Raw genomic sequence first — 22,542 nt, forward strand, 5'->3', positions numbered from 1 at the left:
TCTCCATCACTGTCACTGACACAGTACTTTGATACAAGATGGTAGCAGGAGGTGGAGATTAACCTCACTGACGTCTGTCAGTTTACATTTCACCGGCAAAGTTCTGTGCTGCCCTCTAGTGGTGAAGAGTATTTATACACGATTACTCTGCAACACACTGTGAGAGCAAATGTTTTTTAGAAAAAAATGTGAAATTGGATAATTTCCCACGGCTCACCTGACTAGATCTCACGGAAACACCAGTGTGTCGCGGCACAGTGGTTGAAAAACACTGATCTAGTGGACGGACCGCCACGTTGGATTGTTATTACAGTGACTGTCAAAATAAAAGTACCAAGTCCCAGCAGAATCTGGACTGGGGGGGTGAGTCATGACACTCTGGGGGAAAACATTTAACATTAAAATGGACTTTTCACTACAGCCGGTTAAACGAGGCCTTCAGGCTTTTGGAGGAACTGCTGCAGGGACATCGTCCAACAAAGACAGACGGCGGACGGTTCTGCAGCCCGGTGCTCCTCGTCCCTCCGTCCCATTCTTACGTTCTCTAACACGTCAGGCTGGTTCTCACAATTCCTCTCGAAGGGCTACAACAGCTTTTTAAAATGGCTCCAACACGTCGGAAAATCCCCCGGTTCATGTTTTTACCCTCAAAAACAAAACAAAAAAACAAAACATGGCGACTTTAAATAGAGAAAGTATGTAGAAGTCGTAGATTTTATCCAGAGCAGTTCAGGTAGAGCCTGAAACGTTTCAAGTTTTCAGTGAAACGTCAACAACCTAGTTTCTTCCTCGTTCATCGCTCAACATTGAAAGATGCCGATCGGCTCGTCAAACAGCTTCGTCTCTTCTCCTTCACCGCCAACGGCCATTTCGCGTGCTCGTCCCGCCTCGTGGTTACCGTGGCGACCAGCTTCTCCGCAAGCGTTTTTTTTGGCTGGAGCCGTAAACATCCCGACGGCGCGTCAGAAGTAAACAAACGTTTTCCAGAATCAACAAACCAGCTTTCATCCCCTCTGCACTTCTTTCTTTTCTTTTCTTTTCGCTGCCTTTGTCGTGTCCATCTGCTTTTAATGGCTCAATGTGCTGGAGAGAACAGTAGACGTTAGGAGAATGTCTTGGTTTTGAATTGTTCTGTACTTTATAAATTCCATTGGAGGATTTTATTCCGTTTCATTTGCAGTCTGAGTTTAGTTTGAGAACAGACGACAGTCACCAGCAACTGCGAAGTGGGAAAACTTCAGATTAGGAGTGGAGTGTATTCGACACGTTTTTCAAACGTGGTATTTTAGAACATATTACTTAATGTTAGGCAGGTAATTAATGGTGAGTTTATGAGTAACTGGGAAGCGGGAAATTCTTTCAAATCTCTGAATTTCCTACTTGGAAAGTTGGAAGTCCTTCATGGTGCGTTCACGAGCGACTGGGAAGTGGGAAAACTTCGACTTCAAAGTAGGGGAGCAATAAATTGAAACGCTTTCGAACTCGGAATTTACCACTTGGAAAATGGGAACTTTTTCTGCTTGTATGCAGTGTCTGACATTTTAGAACATATTGAAATCTATGTGTATCGAAAAATATATTCAGAAGTGAAAATGTCCTACATTCAAAGTGATAAATAAGAAGGATTTGTGCGTTTACATCAGAATGCACCCGGTTACTGTTTCTCTATCGCCCCCTGGTGGCGTGTCAGGTTAAGTTGACATGAGCTGGGGGGGGGTGTGTTTGTACAAAGTGTTAAATTTATGCAGTTTCTTGTTCTCAGAGTGTTGCTGTGGTGACGAGATGAGGCGCTTTCTGCCATGAATAAAGTATGAAATGAAAATAATGGAACTTTGTGAGCGAGTTACAAACTCCAGCAGTGGACGAGGTGATACCGACTTTATATTTAGCATTTAATGTGGTGGAGATAAACTGGAGTGCAGATTTTGATTGAAACGGACTGGTAAGCTCCCCACTGGGAATATAGGACATTCCCAATTGGTAACTTTCCCAGTTCCCAGCTGCACGAAGGCACCGGGACGGACGGGTAAAAGCGCAGGAAACGGATGAAGCAGTGAAAAATGCAACAATGCAACCGATTCCTTCTTTTCTGCACAAAACGTGACTGTACAGTTTTCTGTAAATTCTGTGAATAACGTCTTAAAAAAAAGCTCATGATATCTAATATATTTGTTTTCATTTTGACGGGTTTTATTTTAAGGGTTTTTTTGGGGGTTATGAAGACAAAAGTAGTTTTTAAATAGTCCGAACATGATTTCACTTGTGATGAGAGTTATTTCAGTTATGTCACACAGACACTCCTTAAAGAAGCTGAAGACGTGTTTCTCTATTTTTTTTTTTTAATGTGATTAGATCTGGTGGATTGAATTTGAGCAAAACATGATTTCATTTGTAGTTTGTTTGACTTCTGATCAACGACTTCTGCTTCTAGTGACTCTGATCAGGTGATTATCTCGTCTGTGTTCTCTTCTGTTGTAAATCACATCTGAACTCAAATGATCATGTGTGTCTTCGGGGTTTTTGCTCAATAAAGAAAATAACTGCCGAATAAAATCTGGAGTTCTTATTGAAAACTGAATATTCAATAGTGATTCCCACGTCAGAACTAGTTTCCCCAGTGGAATTGAAAATGGTGAATATGTCGTTTACCTGCACTCGTTGGCGACGGCGGACGACGTCTCGGCGGCCAGAGGTCCGTCGGTGAGCCGGTACTACAGAAGAAGAACAACGGCTTTTAGGACAACATGTTAATTTATACAGCAACAAATAATGCGCCTAAATTTAACATTCGGCTTGAAACAGACGTTATTCGCTTCAACTCTGGGTGGTCTTAATGTTGTGGCTCATTCCAGTCATCAGCAACCTCTTTAGAGTAAAACCAGAAAGTAACTGTCAATATTGAGGATCAGAATATTTAAGGAGGCTCAATTATGATATGATATGAATCTTTATATTTCAAACATAGAAATAGGAAGAAAAAAATAATGAAATATTTAGATGAATAAAACAAAAATGACAGAAAATTGTTAATCGGTCACAATAGAAAGTAACAAACATTCACCACATTTTTCTCAAAAATAAAAATAAACAATTCAAAGTGTTAGTTACTTTTTCAACATATTTCTTCGCTCCGTCTGAAGAAGGAAAGTAAAGTACAAAAGATTATTTATTGTATTATAATAAAAATATTAATACAACCGTATTGAATACTCCCTTGTGTATTTTTAAGAATGTAGTTTTTCTCACACATATTTATAGTAATTCCAATGTAATCTATTTCATTGCGATACAAAAAATCATGAATAATTACAGTGTGTGCATTTATTATTATTATTATTTAGACCCTTTTTTCTGCCTGTTTGTAGCCAATTAGTTGATTCAAATAAGAATTTTTTTTTTATTTCATATTTATTTACCAAACTAATCACTAACATTGTCGTTGCTCAAACCAATGAAATATCTGCAATAAAGTAATTAAAAAATACTTAAAGATTTACTGTCATCAGGAATACTTTTACACTCCTAATTAAGTTCGTTTACAGAATGTTACATTTAATTCAAGCTTTCATTTCTCGATTCACCTCTGGTATTATCTTTTTTTTTGGTCTTAGTTTGTATTAAATGTGTACTTTACTTGTAATTGAGTACCATTTAAAGGCTGGTTTTGTGGTGTAATTACACGGCCAACCGATAGAGGGCAGCATAGTACAACAGAGCTGCTTTTAATTGTGTGACTGACGCACAGCTGTAAGTTGCAGAACAGAATCATCAACCACTTTGCAATTATAATATTGGCTGTGAAACGTGATGAAGAAATAGTGCAACTTTTAATAAGAAGCCTTCGATCAGAGCTCTGGAACCACGTTTATCTTTGGTTCTTTTGTCGCGACTCCCTGAAGCTTGAAGATTATATCTAAATAAACATTTTAGCTTGTTTTCATTTCATTTATACACCAGTCAGTTTTTTATGACTTGAATATAGGCATAGAATAAAGGTTCAAGAATGAAAGGCACAATAGCAAAAAAAAAAAAAATAGAAAAAAAAATCTTAGGAAAGTAAGGAAAAAATGCTTAAATGGAAAAATTTGCGAAACAAATTAAAAATTAAAATGGCTAAAATGTCTTTCCTTCATTCCTTCGGCCATAATACTCTATAACTCCTTCCTGTTTGACGTATTTTGGTTAATTTCATCCTTTCTGTGCTCATATTAGTCACTGTTAAGCCTTGTACACGTTCATATTTACAATTACCTATATATTTCTTTATTCCGCCTTATTTGATTTTCAACTTTCTTTCTATTTATTCCATGTGGAGCAAAGCTGAAAGGAATTTCCCTTTGTGATTAGTAAAGTATTTCGATATTATTCGATTCTAAAATGTCAACATTGTCTGAAAAATGCTGGAATAGAAGAATCAAACTGCTCGAATTCGGAACAAAATGTGCTGAAAATGTAATAAAATGTTGGAATTGTGTTTGAATTTTTTCAAATATTTCAAAAATATTTCACATATTTGACCTTTAGGCAATGTAACACTGAATGCGTTTTTTTTTTTTACAAAACTAGTCACAGTTCAGTGATTTATATACGCTTCAACTGTTTGTCTGGGAAATTTACTCTGAAAGTGAATATTTGGTACGACAATAGAAATGGAATTAAATTGCATTCACAAAAAATAAAAAAATGCTTTTCGAAACAGGAATATTTGCAGTTGAAGTAAAGTCACAGTGATTCTTTTAGTGTCACCGCAAACATTTCAGCAATGTGTGTGGTTTTGAAATTTTTTTTTTAACATGAATGGTCCTCTGGGAGCGCGATGCGCTTTTAAAAAGGCCCTGGAGGGTAAAACGTGGTTCTGCCGCCGGAGACGTTAATGTGTTTCCTTGATGTTCTCATAACCGCGGGGCGTCCATACATCTCACGGAAGGTGACGCCGTGACACCAAAGGTCATATCTCATTATGCTAGTTACATAATGAGATGAAAGCCTCGGCTGAATTAGAGGGTTTGAATTCACTCTCCTTCGTTTTATTGATCGTTTGCCAACCACAGAACCCCGTCATGTATTTTATATGGAGCGTTTTACAATCTCAAGTATGTCGGTTTTGTTTACAGAACTCTCAATGTTTTTGAGGGAATCACAGAATAGCAGTTATTGTTGCGGTAATTAAATAAAAATAATGAAATAATAATGAGCTCCTTCGGTGCGTAAAGAGACTTCAGTGCCAATTTTTCAGCTGCAAAACCAAAATGATTCCGGCCTTTACGCAACGTTTTAAGAGAAAATGTATGGTTTTTTGTATTTAAAAATTTTTTAAATTTTAAAAACTACGTCTGTTTCCATGGAAACAGCAGAAACGCAATAACACAATGTACTGCAGTTAGTATGCCGGGCCATGGGATGGCGCTGTTGGCTGTTTTTGTGATGAAAGGCACATACATGCCTGCAGGAGAACAACTCACTATTGATGTTTTGCACACAAGTGATGTCATAAATCATAAAATAAACAAAAAAAAGAATAAAATATTAACAATTGTGAGAACATAGACATTCGTATGGACAAGTTGGATTATTACGGGTGAAATTTTACTTTGAAACTGACGGAGTCCTGATTTATGCATCTTTCCTGTAACTTTATTTTTTCCAGAAACTGTTTCCGTAATGTGCAGAAGAACTATTTTCTGCACATGCCAGGTAGCAGTGTTTCAGAAAGTTTCCCCCGTTTCCACAGGAAACTTTTCGAAAGTTCTACCTTTTCATTTAAAAAATAAGTCTCGTATTGTACTTTAGAACTGCACTGAGCATTAAATATTAAAAAAAGTGACAAACAAAAAAAAAGTTTTAAAATGTTTCAACATTCTAAACTGAACGATGCACAAAATTCAACTTTTGCACCGTAACTGTAATAAACTTTTATCACTCATTCATTCGAAATGGAAACGAATCCCGTCGCGCCGCTTCACACGCTGCGGAAAACACACAAGTACCCGAGATGTAAAGTAACGTGAGCAGAGAGAAAAACCCTCATTACTTCTCATTTTACACTCTATTCCAGTGTTTTTCAACCTTTTTTGAGCCAAGGAACACTTTTTTGTTTGGAAAAATCTGGAGTCACACCACCACCCGGAAATGTTAAAATGTGAAACTCTGTAGCCTATATTAACAATATAAAGTCATTCTCATCAAAGTTTTATCAACAGGAATCAAATAAATACAGAAAAAAAGTATTTCCCAATTTATTAATTTTTTTAAAATTTGTACTCACTCAGTGTGAAACCTGGACCTGATGGATGAACACAGAGCTGAGATCCAAAAACTTCTCCATCACTGTCACTGACACAGTACTTTGATACAAGATGGTAGCAGGAGGTGGAGATTAACCACACTGACGTCTGTCACTTTACATTTCACTGGCAAAGTTCTGTGCTGCCCTCTAGTGGTGAATAGTATTTATACATGATTACTCTGCAACACACAGCGGCTGTGAGTGCAAATGAGTTTTAGAAAAAAATGTGAAATTGCATAATTTCCACGGCCCACCTGACGAGATCTCGCGGAAACACCAGTGGTTGAAAAACACTGATCTAAACTAATGAAGCCATGTTCTCAACTTTGACTTCATCTATTTGCTTTTCCCAATGGAAGAAGCCAGATCCGCTCCAAGAACAACAAACCCCACTGGGGAAAGTGACGTAAATTTCAAACTGAGATGTCAGTGGGGTTCCTCCACCCCTACTCCCTCTACACCCCCCCGTCACACGTCGCCACGCTGAACAGCAACGCTCCGCTCGGCCTTTCAGATACTAAAAAGCGGCGGCGGAGCAGCGGAGACAAACAGGGAGGCCCCGTGACGAGCGGAGGAGGAGGAGGACGTCTTCTTTCAGCCTCCACTTCCTGGTGGGATGACAGAGTGTCTCCCTGTTCCGCCTCCATACATTCATTATCAGGCCGTGGCTGGAAGGCACTTTGTCAGAGGGATTGATGACGACCCGTCAGCGGAGGGAACAAATCGGACTTGGCCGGGGTTCTAGGGAGCCCCCCCCCTCCACCCCCCCATTCTCAGGGGAGGCCAACCAACAGAGTGTGTCAAAGGACGGAGGGGATCAACACGAGGCGTCGGGAAATCTTCTTTATTTATGTGCTTGGTGACAAGACTGGAAATTTACAAAAGCTGGTTTGACTGGATTTATTTACGTTTTATGGCTGGAGAAGTGTCGAAACAAAAATGTGCACATGTACTGCAACAGTTACTGAAAGTACCTGCAGTAATCCTCCTGGGCCGGGTACTTATCCTCCACATTTCTCCTCACAGAGAAAAAACAAACAACCTAAATGATTAAACAATTACATTTTATGTATTAGTTCATGTATCAAACTGTTTCTGGATTCCTCTTGATTTTATGAATCTTTGTGATTTCACAGTTGTGACGCACTCGTCCGTAAGGGATCATCATGACTTTATCTAAGTACAAAGCTGTATTTAGATGTTCTCTGCTAGTTTTAATTAAACAATAAAATAAGCCTTAGCGCAAAAATGATAAATGTGACATGTGACAGTGGCGGCTATATAGAAGGCCAAATACAATTTACCTTTAGGATTAATATGTTAAAATGTGAAAAACATCAGGTTTTCTTTGGTCTTTTAGCCAGTTGGATCAGCACTTTCTATTCTCTTTGCTTGTTTTCGTCTCAGTGTTTCTGTTTCTTCGTGTAAACGACTGATCATGTCGCCGAAAAGGTCTTGGACCTCCGGACACTGCATTTTTAACAACGACAACAACAAGGAAACAACAACATTGAGACCTGAGCTGAGAGATCAGTGATGCTGCATGAACGCTAACAAACTCACATTCGTTATGCTAAAACACCCACAATGCAATAGCTTTTTGTTTGGGGGAGGGGGGGGGGGGGTTTCACTGTATTTTGCACCAGAAGGTTTCATTGAAATTAGTTTTATATTGAGATTGTAGTTTATTTGGGGTCGTACTCGTTTGGTTTTTGTGAAAATGTTGACATTGTGTTTTTACGGCTATTGAAGTGAAATGTGTTTAACTTGGTTTTATTTAAGTTTAATTCCTCTTCTCCCTCCGAATGATTTTATTTATTTATTGCCATTGTTCAGTAATGACTCAGTCTGGCAACTTCATTTCCCCATTAATGCCATTGACCGTTGCTTTTTAATGTGGATTAGAGACGATCCCCGTCTTCATTCAGCCTCGGTGTCTGGAAACATTCGCAGACGAAGTTTCTCTGACGTGTGACTGCGTGCAGGACGACCAAGACGGCGTGCAGGACGACCAAGACGGCGTGCAGGACGACCAAGACGGCGTGCAGGACGACCGGCAACCCCGGCTCAAGAGAAGAAAAACAACAGCAAAGTAAAGTCGTTTGTTTTTTTCTCCCCCCAAACTTTAGGGTCACCCAAATCAAACACTTGCAAAGCATCGGGGGTTCAATACGTTCCACGATCCGCGCCCGGTTCTTACCGGCAGCGTCGTCTCTTTGGGCTGTGAGAAATCTAGTGGAAAACGTCACGTTGGGTTTATTTCCATGACGGATGAGACGAGACGGAAGGACTTTCGCACTGAGCCGTCATTAAAAGAATTCAGAATACAGTAATCAGAAGAGCTCATCAAAGACCGTGTGTGTGTGTGTGTGTGTGTGTGTGTGTGTGTGTGTGTGTGTGTGTGTGTGTGTGTGTGTGTGTGTGTGTGTGTGTGTGTGTGTGTGTGTGTGTGTGTGTGTGTGCTGGGAGGGGAGAGGAGAGGAGGCAGAGGTCGAGGGGGTTCGCTCTGCTTCGTGGGATCATTACACACAGGGAGGAGAGAGGGAGGAGCGGAGGAGGACAGACGGACGGAGAGAGAGAGAGAGAGAGAGAGAAAGACCCTGCAGGAAGGCGGTGGAGGAGAAAGACGACAGGAGGCTGAACACACAATCAAAACCCATCAACACACCAACAACAACAACAACAACAACAAGCAAAATGCCCAACTTTGCCGGCACCTGGAAAATGAAAAGCAGCGAGAATTTTGACGAGCTGCTCAAAGCTCTGGGTGAGAATCTTCTTCTCTTTCACTGCAGCGGGACGGCCGGTCTGTGAGCGCCATGCATGTCGTCTGATAAATACACGTTTATTTATTTCGTACACAGTTTAAATGGTTTTTCCATCGTGCATTTTGTGTCTTTTGCGGGTTTGGTTTTTAGTTTTCCAAATTTAGATTTGATGAAGAAAATGTCGGTAAAAACATGTAAATGTGAGGTTTGGACCTTAATACAATTTTCCTCGGTCATATTTTCTAAACCGGTTCAGCGAGTAAACAACATATGAATTCAGACACATGTAAATTGTCTATCTTATGCACATATGTTATACTGAATTGAGGTTTATTTATGTGTGATGAGTTGAGTGGTTTTATGCAAAAGACAAAAAAAAAATGCAATAGAATGTATCTGCAGAGTAGAAGACAATGTCATTAAATGAATGAAATTCTGTTTAATTTGAACCCTCTTAGTGTTTGTATTAACTTTTTAGAGTTGCGGCTGCAGACTTATGACGTTTATTCGATGTGCTTCTGATTGAAATATGAGGAAGTAAAATGTGGTGTTGGATTCAACGTGCGGTGAAGCAGCACTAGTTGTTATTCTGAACTTCTTTTAGCTCTTAAAAGATAAACAATCTTCTTTAAAGACGTTAGGAAACAGCTTGACGTGGATTTTTTTTTTATTGCTCCCCGCTTTAAACGTTTCCACTCTTCTATTCTGTGTTTTAGTTCGATATCCAATTAATTATAATTACATAATTAAGCGCTTTGAGCTGCTCTTTCTAAACTAATCCAAACAAAGACGATTGGTATTATTATTATTGTTATTATTATTATTATCTCGTGTTTTTTTCCACTGATCTGGACGACTAAGTCCATCAGGATTTTCTCAACAAAGCCACCAGCATCCACAGTTTCACATTCCTCCCTCTCATCACCCTGTCACCAATAACTCCATATTCCCAACATCTGCTGATAACCATCTCAGCTGCAGCTGCTTCGTTTCTTTACGCAGTAACTTCGTCTCCCTACAATGAGGGGGGGGGGGGGGGGGGGGGGGTTCCACTCCTGAGATACTAATCCAAGCAAAGCCTTTAATTTTCCTTTGCACCTTCTTGTGGTGCCAAAAGCCGAGAGGAGAAAAATGTCAGGAGACACGAGTCGAGGTCAGAGGAGGGCTCCTCGGGAAACTGGGAGGTGGGAAGAAAAAAACTGGGAAATCCCCACTGGGAAAGTGGGAGATTTCAGGAGACGAGGCAGAAGCAGTGACTTCTAGAAACACGCGTCTATAGACTTGCTTCTAGTTGCCGTTGCTCTTTTTAATCGCCGTGGTCTTTTGCTGTGTCGTCACGTCCAGTTAGTTTTAGTCCACTAAGTTATTGACGGTTCGTCTCCTCATGTCGGGCCTCACTTTTCTTTTTGTGTGTTTGTGTTGCGACTGTCGTTTTGTAAACACTGTTCTTAAAGGTGCTTTTTAACACTAAGCCCTTAGTCCTGTAGCAAAAAAGAGCAATTAGAATCATCAGTAAGAAAGGTTATCGAGAACACACCAATCCTTTATTTATTGAAAATAAACTTCTTAAAGTTAAGGACCTTGTCGACTTAAACATTTTGATTATGTGGAAAGCAAAACAAAAAAAAAAAATTGCCAAGCGATGTTCAAAGTAATTTTGTTGCACAAACCGTTTGCCAGAGGAGAAAATATAATTTTCAGAACATCGTTGAAACAGAAATGTCCATCTGTTTATGGAGTCAAACTGTGGAACTCTTTAAATGTTGTTTAAATGTTTACAAATTTAAGAAAATGTACAAACAGAAAATTTTGAGAGGCGATGAAAAGAATTGAAAGACATTTTTTTTTTACTGTAACTGTTGAACTGTAAGAAAAAGGAGGCTGTTTTTGTTGTTTTGTGACCTGGTGAGGAGTCGGGGGGGGGACGATGGGGAATCCAATTGATTTGATTTTGTTGAAAAGTGCTAATAGGAACAGATAACACAAGATTAATCTTCTCTCTGTTCCCTTTTGTTCATATATGGATGACAAATTATTATATATATATATATATATATATATTGTGAAATGGCATGAAATAACATGAACAAATAAATAAATAAATAAATAAATAACTAAAGTCAAACTAAAGACGGACGAATCTGCATTTTAAGGATACAAATAGAAACAAAAGAAACATTTAAATCAATAAAACAAAAACAAATTCTTATTATCATCATCATCATTATAAAAGGGACCAAAGTGGAACTTTTCAAAAACGCTTAGTCTCCGTGGAAAATCTTTGAAAAAGTTTTCAAAAAGTTGTGTTTTCAGTGCCTCCGGACAGCCGGAACCCAACGAGCGCTCAGAGTTCTCACAGTAAATCTAAACTGTGCTCACAGGACGGGAGGACAACGTTTTGTTTTTTAAGCGACAAAACAGAAGGGAAAGATGTTTTTTTCTAATTCGTCTGTTAAAAAAGAGAAAACGCTGGAGTGACGAGCATCACGATGAAGAGAACGCGGCTCTCACCTGGACGGTGCTTCTGTTCTGCCGGCAGGTGTGAACGCCATGCTGAGGAAGGTGGCCGTGGCGGCGGCGTCCAAGCCCCACGTGGAAATCCGCCAGAACGGCGAGCACTTCTACATCAAGACGTCGACCACCGTCCGCACCACCGAGGTCAACTTCTGCGTGGGCGAGGAGTTCAACGAGGAGACGGTGGACGGCAGAAAGTGTAAGGTAACGGAATTATTGCGACAAACGCTTTGGGTGAATCGATTTCCGAGAACAGGTTTAGACGTGATCACAAATTACATATTAATAGTTTCACAGGCCAGAAGACACATTTACTGGCAACTTGCTCAATCGTTTTCAGCTCCAACTCAATAATATCAGAAATACATCAATAAAAAATTTAAGCTGCAAGCAGCATTGGACAGGGGCCTCGCAAAAGACTGCCCGTCGGGGTGGGCACGATCCTCTAGACCGGTTAATTATCATTTTTTAAGTAAAAAAAAAAAAATAATAATTTAATGACTTTTATTTTGAAAAAACGGCGTCAAAACCAGCTAATTAGCTAGTGGTTCGTGACCGCAGTGCCCCCATTAGGCCACCTACTAAATTTCAGCTCAATCAGACAATGTTTGCTAGCATGCTAATGGGCATGCTAGTCCGCAAGCTAGCGGATCCACCTGAAAATGTCTGTTGGGTACTCCCCAGGTGCCCCCGAGGGGTGTCCAACATGCGGCCCGGGGGCCAGAATCGGCCCACCAGAGGATCTAATCCGGCCGCCATGGGATTCTTTTTTTTTTTAAAGTATAAATATGAAAACTGACAGAGGCTGATCTAAAAACACTAGATTGGCAAAAATGACATTCAAAACCGCTCTTGGTCAGAATTTGACCCCCGACATTAATGCATCTGTGGAGGTCACATAACGCAACACCTTTCACAATAAAACAATGAGTCCAACTTATGTGAAGTGATACTTTAGACACGTAAACTCAAAACAATTTCCAGATGATGACAAATTGTTTTAATCCTGAATAAAAATACAATACCAGATACAGGTGACTGAGGTTTTTTTTTTGCAAATACAACAATATCTGATTTCCTTTAATATGTATATTTCAGAATAGACTGGCGAATTCTTGCAAAAGGATCAAAAGAAGGAAAGACTTTGACATTTGTCCATATCCGTTTGACTTGTTTGGCTTCCAGAGGTCAGATTACGTTGGATTTGGCCCCTCAACTGAAATCAGTTTGACGCCCCTGGTGTAAACTCACCAAACAAACCCAACTCTTCAGTTTGTTTTCACCAATAATTTAAAAAGTGTCCGAGAGATAAACAAGCAGCTCTGCGTCACCGTGCTTTACTGCTTTACTGAAACCGAGAGGTCGAAGGTGTGAAGCCTCATCGAAGTTCTGCCTCTTCCTCAGAGTTTGGCCACTTGGGAGACGGAAAACAAGATTTACTGCAAACAGACTCTCCTGAGCGGGAACGGTCCCAAGACCTTCTGGAGCCGGGAACTCAGAGGGGACGAACTCGTACTGGTGAGACAATTAATTATCATCCGAAAACCTCGATGAGCTGAGAAGAAGAGTTAACACAAGCACATGGATTTTTATTTATTTAGTGAAGAACTTGTTTGCTTGAGTTTGAAAGTACAGGTTTTCTAATGTACTCGACTGAAATGATCCTATAATAAAACTTATATTATAGTTTTTTTTTGTCTCTAAATATAGATAAACTGATAAAAACTTGTCTGGACTTCATATCCAACACTTTTACTCTGTTTTCAAACATTTACCTGAATTAATGTTAGAGCTGTATTATATTTTGCTTGAAGTAAAAATAAATGAGTTAAAGATTCGAAAACAGACTTTGACAATGTATTGAAGAACTCTTTTCTCTTGATTGTTTATTTTTCGGAGCAGTTTTTTACTTTTCCTTCCTACATCTGAAAAACAAAGCTCTGTATTTTCTTCTCTTATTGGGAAGGTTGAGGCTTCCTGTTTTAATTTCAAAATTAAACACTCCAAAATAAACACTTTAACTTGTATTCATATCGTTTTATATAAAATCCAAACTCAACACTTTTCACAATTATCAAGCTGGAGTCAAACAATGTGCATGAAAGTGTTGGAAAAAGATGCATTAGAAAATTATTCAGACTTTTGTTCTTGAACAAGCGTCGGAACCTGAACGGACTTTTATTGCCAAAGTACCTCAAAAACTGTGAGGCTGTGAAATCACATTGGAAGTTTCTTCATGTGGCTGCTGGTTATTTGCGCAAGTAGATAGATGAAAAAACAAAAATCAGCTTAAGTTCAGCAATGGAATATCTATAATGTGTTGATTTAAAGTAACACGAGTCGGAGTTAGACAAAGCGTATGAAGCCAGATTTGTGAGCAACGTCTCTTCGGGATTGTCTGTTTTGCTAAAAGTTCTCCATGTTTTCTTTAAACAAGCGTCGGAGCTCCCAAATGGTCTCATCCCATCGGCCTGGGACTGCGCTCACAATGACTCCAATCTCTCTCTGCAGATGTTTGGATGTGCTGAAGAGTGGGATGAGGTGTCACATTTGGAGTTCGTCGTCTTAAACTGTGGAAATCTTTCTTTTTTTTCCCTTTTTAAATTATTATTGCTATTCTGTCAGTGAGAAAACAATGGACTGGCAAAAGAGACATAAATACTGTTGATGCTGTGCGGCTTTGATATCGTGGGAAATGCAGTTCAGAGTTTCTTGGACAAAATATCAAGAAATGTAATTTTTTTTCTCGCTTCTGTTGATGAATATGAAACTAAACATTGAGCTTCGGTAAGAAAATACCAATGGATCATGATGTTGTGTCTTTTCATGAGCCGCACCGTGGTGTAGTGGTTTGTGCTCCTGTACTCACAGCAGATCGGTCCTCGGTCCGATTCTTTGGCTTGGCCTGCCCTCGTGTGTGGAGGGTTACAGATTCTTGTGGGACGTTGTTCCAGGAGCCTCCGATGTGAACCGTCTGGTCTTTGTGTCCAGACACTTGAAGTTGTTCAAGGTGGGCGCCGGATCCCACCGAGGCAGTGTTCTTGTCTGTTTGCGGTTTTCAGAGGCTGTAGGGCAAGACGTCGCCGTGGGTTGAGAAAGGCATCGTAGAGGAAGGCCAGACGGTGGCGTTTCTGCTTTTTGCAGATGATTATGTCCTTTTGGAATCATCACCTCCAAGCCTGAGTCCATTGGTCTCTCGTAGAAAAATGAAGGTACATCCTCTTCAGGTGAGGGAGGAGGAGGAGGCTTTACTCTTCACGATAACTCGTGAAGAGTAAAGAGGTACTCTGGCACTCTGGTCGCCTCCCATCTGAGCTCTATGAAACACGTCCAACTCGGAGACTGAGGTAGGACCAGGCTCTGAGAGATTATATCTTTTGTTTGGTGGGAAAGTGGCCGAGGGTCACCCAAGAAGAACTAGAGGAAGTTGTGGGGGAAGAAGAAGGTCTGTGTTTCTTTGCTCTCCATCAGAGAGAAGATGTACAGAAGCTGGTCTCTAACACATTTCTAATCCAGGTACTTTAAATTAAAGGGGTAGTCTGAGTGTGTGTGGTTCCTTTTGCTCCAGTCCAGGGTCATGGCTGCCTTTTGCCCATCGACTGCTGTGATTGGCTCCAACCTGGATGGGTGAATTATCCAAGCAACCTTCATATGAACCCAGGCGCAACAATAGCATCAACCTTAAACTCCCAGCAAATCCATTTCACCACTATTACCAAGAGAGTTCATGACGGGGGTGGGTGATGACATCAGACGTTAATTTGCTGGAATATCTGGTCATTATCTTTATTATGAACTCCCGTCACTACTTGAAAGCAACATTCAGTTTAGTCCCTCCATTGCCAACGGAGGGTGTGAGCCGACGTGTCTGCTTTTGCAATACTTTGCGTTCTGATCCAAGGTTATTTTGCAAACCCCCCCCCCCCCTTAAAAAAAAAAAAAAAAAAAAAAACACCCACCGGGAAACAAGTCTCAACAAAAGAGATTTGCAGAGAATTTAACTTCTCTTGATTATTTGATGATTTCCCTCCTGGCTGCATGATGCGCATAAATCTAAAAGGGAACAAAGACACAAAAGGAGAAAAAGCAAAGTGAATTATTTGTTGCAGTTCAAAGGGATAAAAAAAAAAAAAAGCCCCATTTGGGAGCTCCAAAGGGAAACTGATCCTATATTACAAAAGAATAAATTACCATTTCACTGCCCTCAAGTTCTTCCAGTCATCAGAAACACTTGAGCTTGTACTGTCTGACCACTTCAGAATCCCTGAAGCCAAGACCGTTCTCCCGTAAACATCTGGCTCTGCGTACGTCGGCCAGATGGACGACAAAGGAACGTCCAGTCCATCTCGTCTCCGCCGACTGCGACTCGCCTCTGCAGAGACGCAATCAAGGGGAAAAGTGGAAAAGTGGAAAAGGGCCGGGTTTTCCAGGCTTTGAACGGGGAGAGATCTGTTTCTGTTCAGCACCGGGGTGTTGCACGTCCGTCCATGCTGGAGCGATAAAGTGTAATCTGAGAGGCATGTGGGAATGAATCACTGGACAAATACGTGACTTTTCAAAGAAACCATCCCGGGTTTTTATTGTGACACCAGTGAGCAGGGCGAGGTCAGGCCGATTCCCCGCTGGCCCGTCATTTCAACACAACTCCCACATATTGCACCTCACACTGGACGGGATTGTTTGGACTTTTAAGAATTGCCGCGGGGCTGGAAGACAGATTGTTTGATCAGACTGTAAGATAATATTTGACGACTCGTCCAGAGACGAAGCTCAAGGAGCTGGAACCGACCTGACCTGGCCAGAGGAGGAAGCAGGGTACAGCGACATTTTAACTTACTTTAACTTAGATCAAGACTGTCAAACTCGTTTTTAGTTCGGGGGCCACATGCAGCACAAGTTCACCTTGAGTGAATGTAAATAATAACCCTTGTATGTCTGTCGCTATGCGGGTTCCTGGAAAAATTTCTTCCACTTACCTTCTTGTCGTCTGAGTCGATGCGTCAGTTTTTTTTCCATTGTGTAGATTTCCTGCATCATGTCTGGTTCCCATGTTGGTGGATCCACTTTACCCCAATTCCTTGTTATAGTCAGTTTTCCCCCCAGCTATTAGTATTATTTTTTACCAGATATCAATCCCCTGAATGTACGGTATGCCGTTCTCCAACTATTCTACATTCTCTCCAGCATGGCTGATTTACGTTTGAGTATTTACTTAAATCGAAACTTTTCCTTCATTGTGACACAGTATACGTGAAGAAAATGTTGATATTTTAACAAAACTAAAAGATTACCATCAAAAATGACGACAATCTCAACATAAAACCAACTATAATGAAGCCCTCTGGTGCAAACTGCAGTGAAATGTCCCAGAAATGTGTACTAATTCTGCTGCATTGGGGGTTTTTAGCAAACTCACTTCGACAGCATGGCTTTTAGGGGAGTGCCAGTATATTGGGAGTCACTTATGAACCTCAGGTGAGACTCTTGCAGTGAGGCCATGCTTCTATCCACGATACTGTTGTGTGGCCTACGAGTCATTCTAAAGCTATGTATGCACAGGAGATTTTTGTTTTCCTCTCACGATTTTTCAAACTTACTAAAGCTTGAAATAAGTTGGGGGACAAAATTTGCAGCATTTATAAAAAAAGAGAATTTATTGCAACTGTAATTGGAAGCTGATGAAAAAGCTTTTGTTGCAGACTCTCCAGAAAGACTTGCCAGATATTTCAAATTACTGGAGAGCCGTGCTTTTTTTTATTGCCCGCAGATCTCAACAGTCGTTACCATTAAAATCTTACGATATGAAACACAAGAGGAAGTCAGACGAGGTGAATCCCTCCACACATTGAAAACCCCGCACCGACTCCCGACGACGGGGGATTTTTGCTCGTAGGGATTCTTTCAAAACGGGAAGATAATTATACCATAAATTAGCCCTTAATAACGGGCACTTCAACAAAAAACCCCGGTTTTAAACGTGTCAGTGTGAAGAGAGCCGTTCTAATCAGGGCGAGCGCTAGAAGAAGTGACAGCTGCTTGGCGTCTCTTCACTCACTTGGTGAAGTGCGGCGCACTAGAAGCAAATCATGGTCCTCCAACGCGCTCCGCTCCGCGCACGGCGCCATCCGTCTTCCACTGTAAACAGAGCAAAATGCACATAAACTTGAGGGAGAGCGCCGGCCGGCAGATGAGGAAATTAGCCTCTCGGGGAGAGACGGATGGAAGTGGATCCTAATGAAGACAACATGTGGAGTCACGGAGCCTGCAGAGTGAATCCTGGAGCAATAAACGACTCAACGCCTGTTCCCTCACATTTCGAGCCGATGGATATCGACTGACGCTCTGAACGAGCAGCGTTGTGACGGGACGGGAGTCGGCCCGGAAGGGAGGGGGGACGTCGCGGGTCCGACTCGGCGCCTAATTGGCCTCATTGATCACGCCGTTGAGAAACGCCAGCGGACCCCGATGTTACCTCCAGTTAATGTCTCCCCCGGCGTCGCCCCCACGTGCCAGATGGAGTCGCCTCGGCTTCAATTTCTCACGGCTTCGCCACAGTGCGTCGCCTGAGATAATGATGATGTGTAGCGCCGCTGCGGTGGGCCGTCATGCGGCGCCCCTGGGACTCCCATAAATCTTGGAGCGTGGCCACGCCCACTTCTAACCCGGGGCATCCAGTGACCCCCCCCCACCACCACCACCACCACTACAATCATATCAGTTGTGGTCATTCTTGTGTCTTTTAGAGGTTTAGTGCATTGAGCAGAGGAGGATATTAGTTTAACTCTGAGAAAATGTCCAGTGGTATTTGATCACCCCAGTTTAACACGACGACGCTTCAAGTGAAAACGCATTAATTTTTGCGTTTTTGCTTCAGAAAACTTTCGCGTGTTACATGCTAACTTTTGGTTTTGTAGTGTAATCTCACACACAGAGGAAAATACACAATAAAAACCAACAATGGCGACCGAGTTGGGTTGCCATTAGAAATTAGAACATGTACGAGGAGTCGTGACACTTCAGAGGCAAACGTTGTTTTTACTATCCATCTACTCGCACGTGTGCAGGAGGAATTATTTCCGACGTCCGTGGCACAGGTGGCAGGGTTTCAGTTTTGTTTTCCGTGCTTCGAAGCGACGTTATCGCGTGAACAGACTCCAGAAACTCAGTTTCACTTGAAAAGGCGGTCACGTCGGCCCTGAGCCTTGGTTCATTAGCTGCTAGCAGTCGCTCTACTGAATCCCAGTTGACACCTACATTCTCAATGACATAATCTCTGCTGATCCCGACGGTAAAATAAAGTTAACCAAGAACGGAGACGTTCAAGGTGCATTTTTCTATAACTTGATGAAGAATCTTTAGGAAACAATTTTTTTCTATAGCTGTAATGTTGTTAGTTAAATTGTCCCGGTCTCATCACCCATTGTGTGAACTTGACATTTCTAAAAATCACCTGAAAATAATTCCTGCAGTGTGCGACTTAAGACCAGAAACTATTAAAACCCAACTGAAGATATTGCCACTGTTGCTTGTCTTTAATCTGAGAGTTATAATTGAGTGTATAAACAAACCTCTGGCATCCACGCTTGTAGAACTTAAACCCTCACGGTGCAGCTTTGATGCTAATTTTATTACAATAAGGTAGAAAGAGTTTCCTGCTGTGTGCAATGCTGCCATCTAGTGTTCATTTCTGGTTGTCATCTTCTATTACAGTGCAACCCCTGGTGGACAAACAAGGAACAGCAGTTGTGGCACAATTTTGGATTGAGGACTTTACGTTTGATACTTCTGAATTGAAACCAATCAATAATCTATTTTTAATCTCATTTCAGATCTTTGGAGCCGACGAGGTGGTCTGCACACGGATCTACGTACGGGGATAGCAAACATCCGCGACTATCTACTATCAAGCATCATTTAATAAATATTGTCAGTTTAAAAAAAAAACAAAAAAAAAACACGTAACATCTTCAATAATCTGATTAAGTTCCTGCATCTTCAAGTAGAATTCACAACTTCTGCTGCATTTGAATGCTTCTCCACTTTTTGTAAAAATGTTTTTTCTCTGCAAAGTTAGTCTTAAATGATTAATTTACTTTGATCTTTACAGCATTTTCACTACAAGTTGTCCAATTGTGCTTTACAAGACTTGTCATTCACTCACATTACAAGAACATTGGCATTGTTTTTATTTCTGCACGACCACCTCGGCCAGAGCAAACAGTTTTTCTGCACGTGCATTCTTTACCTTCTCATCTTATAGAGATGTGGGTTTGATATTTTCCAGGAGAAGTGGCCTCTAACTGCTCCGCCAAAAGTTCGAAATACCTGGATTAAGGACCGACTGGATGTAATCTCGTGATATAGAAACTCGTGGGTTTTGTGAAGAGGAAGATCCGACCCAACAGACCAAAACAACACAGGAAAGCTGAAGCCGGATATCAAATCAAGCTACACTGCTTCAGTGATTCAATACTTAAAATACTTTCTTATTCAGATTATTAAATTTTTTTGAGATGATGAATTTGTGGGATTTATTGGGGAAAAGTTCAAAGGAATAAATCAGTGTGTGCGTAACGGATCAGCGTAAAGCAGGAGTGTGAAACACATTTGAGTTCAGGGGCAAAAATACTGCTTCAATAACCTTCAAATTTAAACTTTAAAAGTTTTTCTTTGTTGCTGTGAAGAGTATACGTGTTAAAAATCTCTATATTGTAAAACCTGGTTTGGCTGGATTGGAGCTTCTTGTGGTCGGTTGTACTGTTTGACACCCTTGGTGTAAAAAGCTTTTACACCCTTTTTTTTTTAATAGAAATAAATCAAGTGAACATGAATGGCACTCACCAAAAGGTCTTGCTCAAGGACACTTCAACAGGGTGAGACGAGGGATTGAACCGCTGAACCTTCAGATCTCAGGACGACCCGCTGCGCCCACAGCTTCTCACAAAGCAGGAACCATTTGTTCAAACAATTACTTAATACATTTTCTTTTTTTGTATAAACTAGTGAGAACTTTAAAAAATGAGACAAATGAAGCGCCGACAGGTGAGTTTCTGTCTACTCGAATGATTTAATGCCAAACGTCATACTAACACGCATGTACAACATCATAAAAGTCAATTGCAGAGAAACAATGAACGAGGTACAAACAGAGTCTTTATGTACAATCCGTCCGGACGTCCTGCTGTCTCCCATATTAAACACAGTAAATATAAAAATAAAAACCCACATTAACGGTTCCAGGATTGTCTGCAGCCGGTTATGTTACTGACCAGTGCTTCGAATGCTGAGGGATGGCGTTTCAGTCAGGCGGCCATGTTTCTGTCTGAGAGGTCTCGTCAATCTGTGTGTGTGTGTGTGTGTGTGTGTGTGTGTGTGTGTGTGTGTGTGTGTGTGAGAGAGCTTCTGTCCCGCTCACCTATACCTGAAAATCCTCAATAATTCACACACTGAATGTCTTGTGCTGCTCCGTGTGTCGATATCTCATTAGAAACACTTTCCAGCATTCATATTTTTCACTTAAAATTTCCTACAATATCTACAACGGCCGATTCTAATTTAATTAAACTGCAAAAAGGAAAAGGCAATTAAAAAAAAGAAAGAAAAATCCTTAAGTTTGAATCCCTCGTTTGAGGGGGACACAACATTCACATTTGTATTTTAGCAGGAAATGTTATATAAACGGTAAGACTGAGAGAATTATTGCTCGTTTTGTTTACGTTTGAATTTCATGGCCGACATTCACGTGGTCCGTCAGGGTTCGTCGTCGTGGAAACTAACGACACTCGTGTGGCGATCTCTCGCCCGTTGAGAGTGCGCAAGACTTCAGTCTGGAGTAAAAACAGACATACGGCGCTCTGTACTTTCAAAAAATAAAAAATAAAAAGGAGAAATTCCTGCTCAGCTACATACAATCATCTTGAAACCACGAGCGACGCCGACGTCTCGAGACCGAAGGTAGAAATGTGCAGAAAGGGACCCAATCGGTGAAAAAACAAAACAAAAGACACAAACGTTCAGTGACGACACGATCAACAGACCACAAACCAAACCAAGAGTCTCCGAATAACATCCTTTGGTAAAAAAAAAAAAACTGTTAAAAGTTTTCATGTACGGAATAAAAATTCTCTGCAACCTCTAAACCAAAGACTGAACCTACGTTGTTTTAACGAACGCTACACATCGACGACATCTGAATTACAAAAAACAAAAAACACACAAAACAAATCTAGTTATCAACACAATATTTACATCAAGTGTTTGGGCAACCATAAATTATTGTCACTGGATACAAACTCATCGCACCCGGCAGCCTCGGGAGATGTTGAATATATATATATATATATATATATATATATATATATATATATATATATATATATATATATATATATATACTGTGCACTATGGCACCCTCCACTGCCAGAAACATTCACAAGGTGTACAAGTCTACAGCTGGAAGCCGAGGCCGATCGTCTGGACAGAGCGAGGAGAGTCCAGGTCGCTTCGGGTTTTTTTTCCATTTCACGTCAAGTGAATCATCGCCACGGAAAGAACCAAGCACTTCTCTGGGAAGTTGTGGAATTTCAGTTTGGAATGTTTCCAATGTGAATTATATTGGATTCATCGAGTAACACGATGTCTTCTGCCTGTGTGTGTGTGTGTTAAGAAGTTTATATTTGCAATCAAATTTGCCGAGTGTGCAAACAGATGCATGTTTAACACAACTTTAAAATGTGTAATTTGGCCGTTGTGTGCAGACAATGACGTGTAAATCTGTCTCAACCTTCCCATCATGTCTCATCTCTTTGAACAAGTGGATTTTTCTCTTCTGCCTCAACAGATATTTGCTATTTGCCGGCAGCACTGGGTGTTTTTTGCCCTCCGTATACGTTTGGCAGACTCACCAGGCTCTTCTTCTTCTTCCTCTGAGGTGAACTGGAGTGGAGCTCAGTCTTTACAAACATCACATTTACA

At 40.9% G+C, this 22,542-nt stretch overlaps 1 protein-coding gene across 1 annotated transcript; it reads left to right on the top strand.

The window, feature by feature from the left end:
• Positions 1-8,860: 8,860 nt before the first annotated feature.
• Positions 8,861-20,395, top strand: LOC308133208 (cellular retinoic acid-binding protein 1). Its single transcript, XM_080500509.1, has 4 exons — positions 8,861-9,053; positions 11,594-11,772; positions 12,973-13,086; positions 19,398-20,395. The coding sequence occupies exons 1-4, from the start codon at positions 8,984-8,986 to the stop codon at positions 19,446-19,448; spliced, it is 414 nt and encodes a 137-aa protein (XP_080356635.1). The 5' UTR covers positions 8,861-8,983; the 3' UTR covers positions 19,449-20,395.
• Positions 20,396-22,542: the final 2,147 nt, after the last annotated feature.

This window comes from Blennius ocellaris (genome assembly GCF_963422515.1).
Source record: "Blennius ocellaris genome assembly, chromosome: 1".
In the NCBI taxonomy this organism is placed as follows: Eukaryota; Metazoa; Chordata; class Actinopteri; order Blenniiformes; family Blenniidae; genus Blennius; species Blennius ocellaris.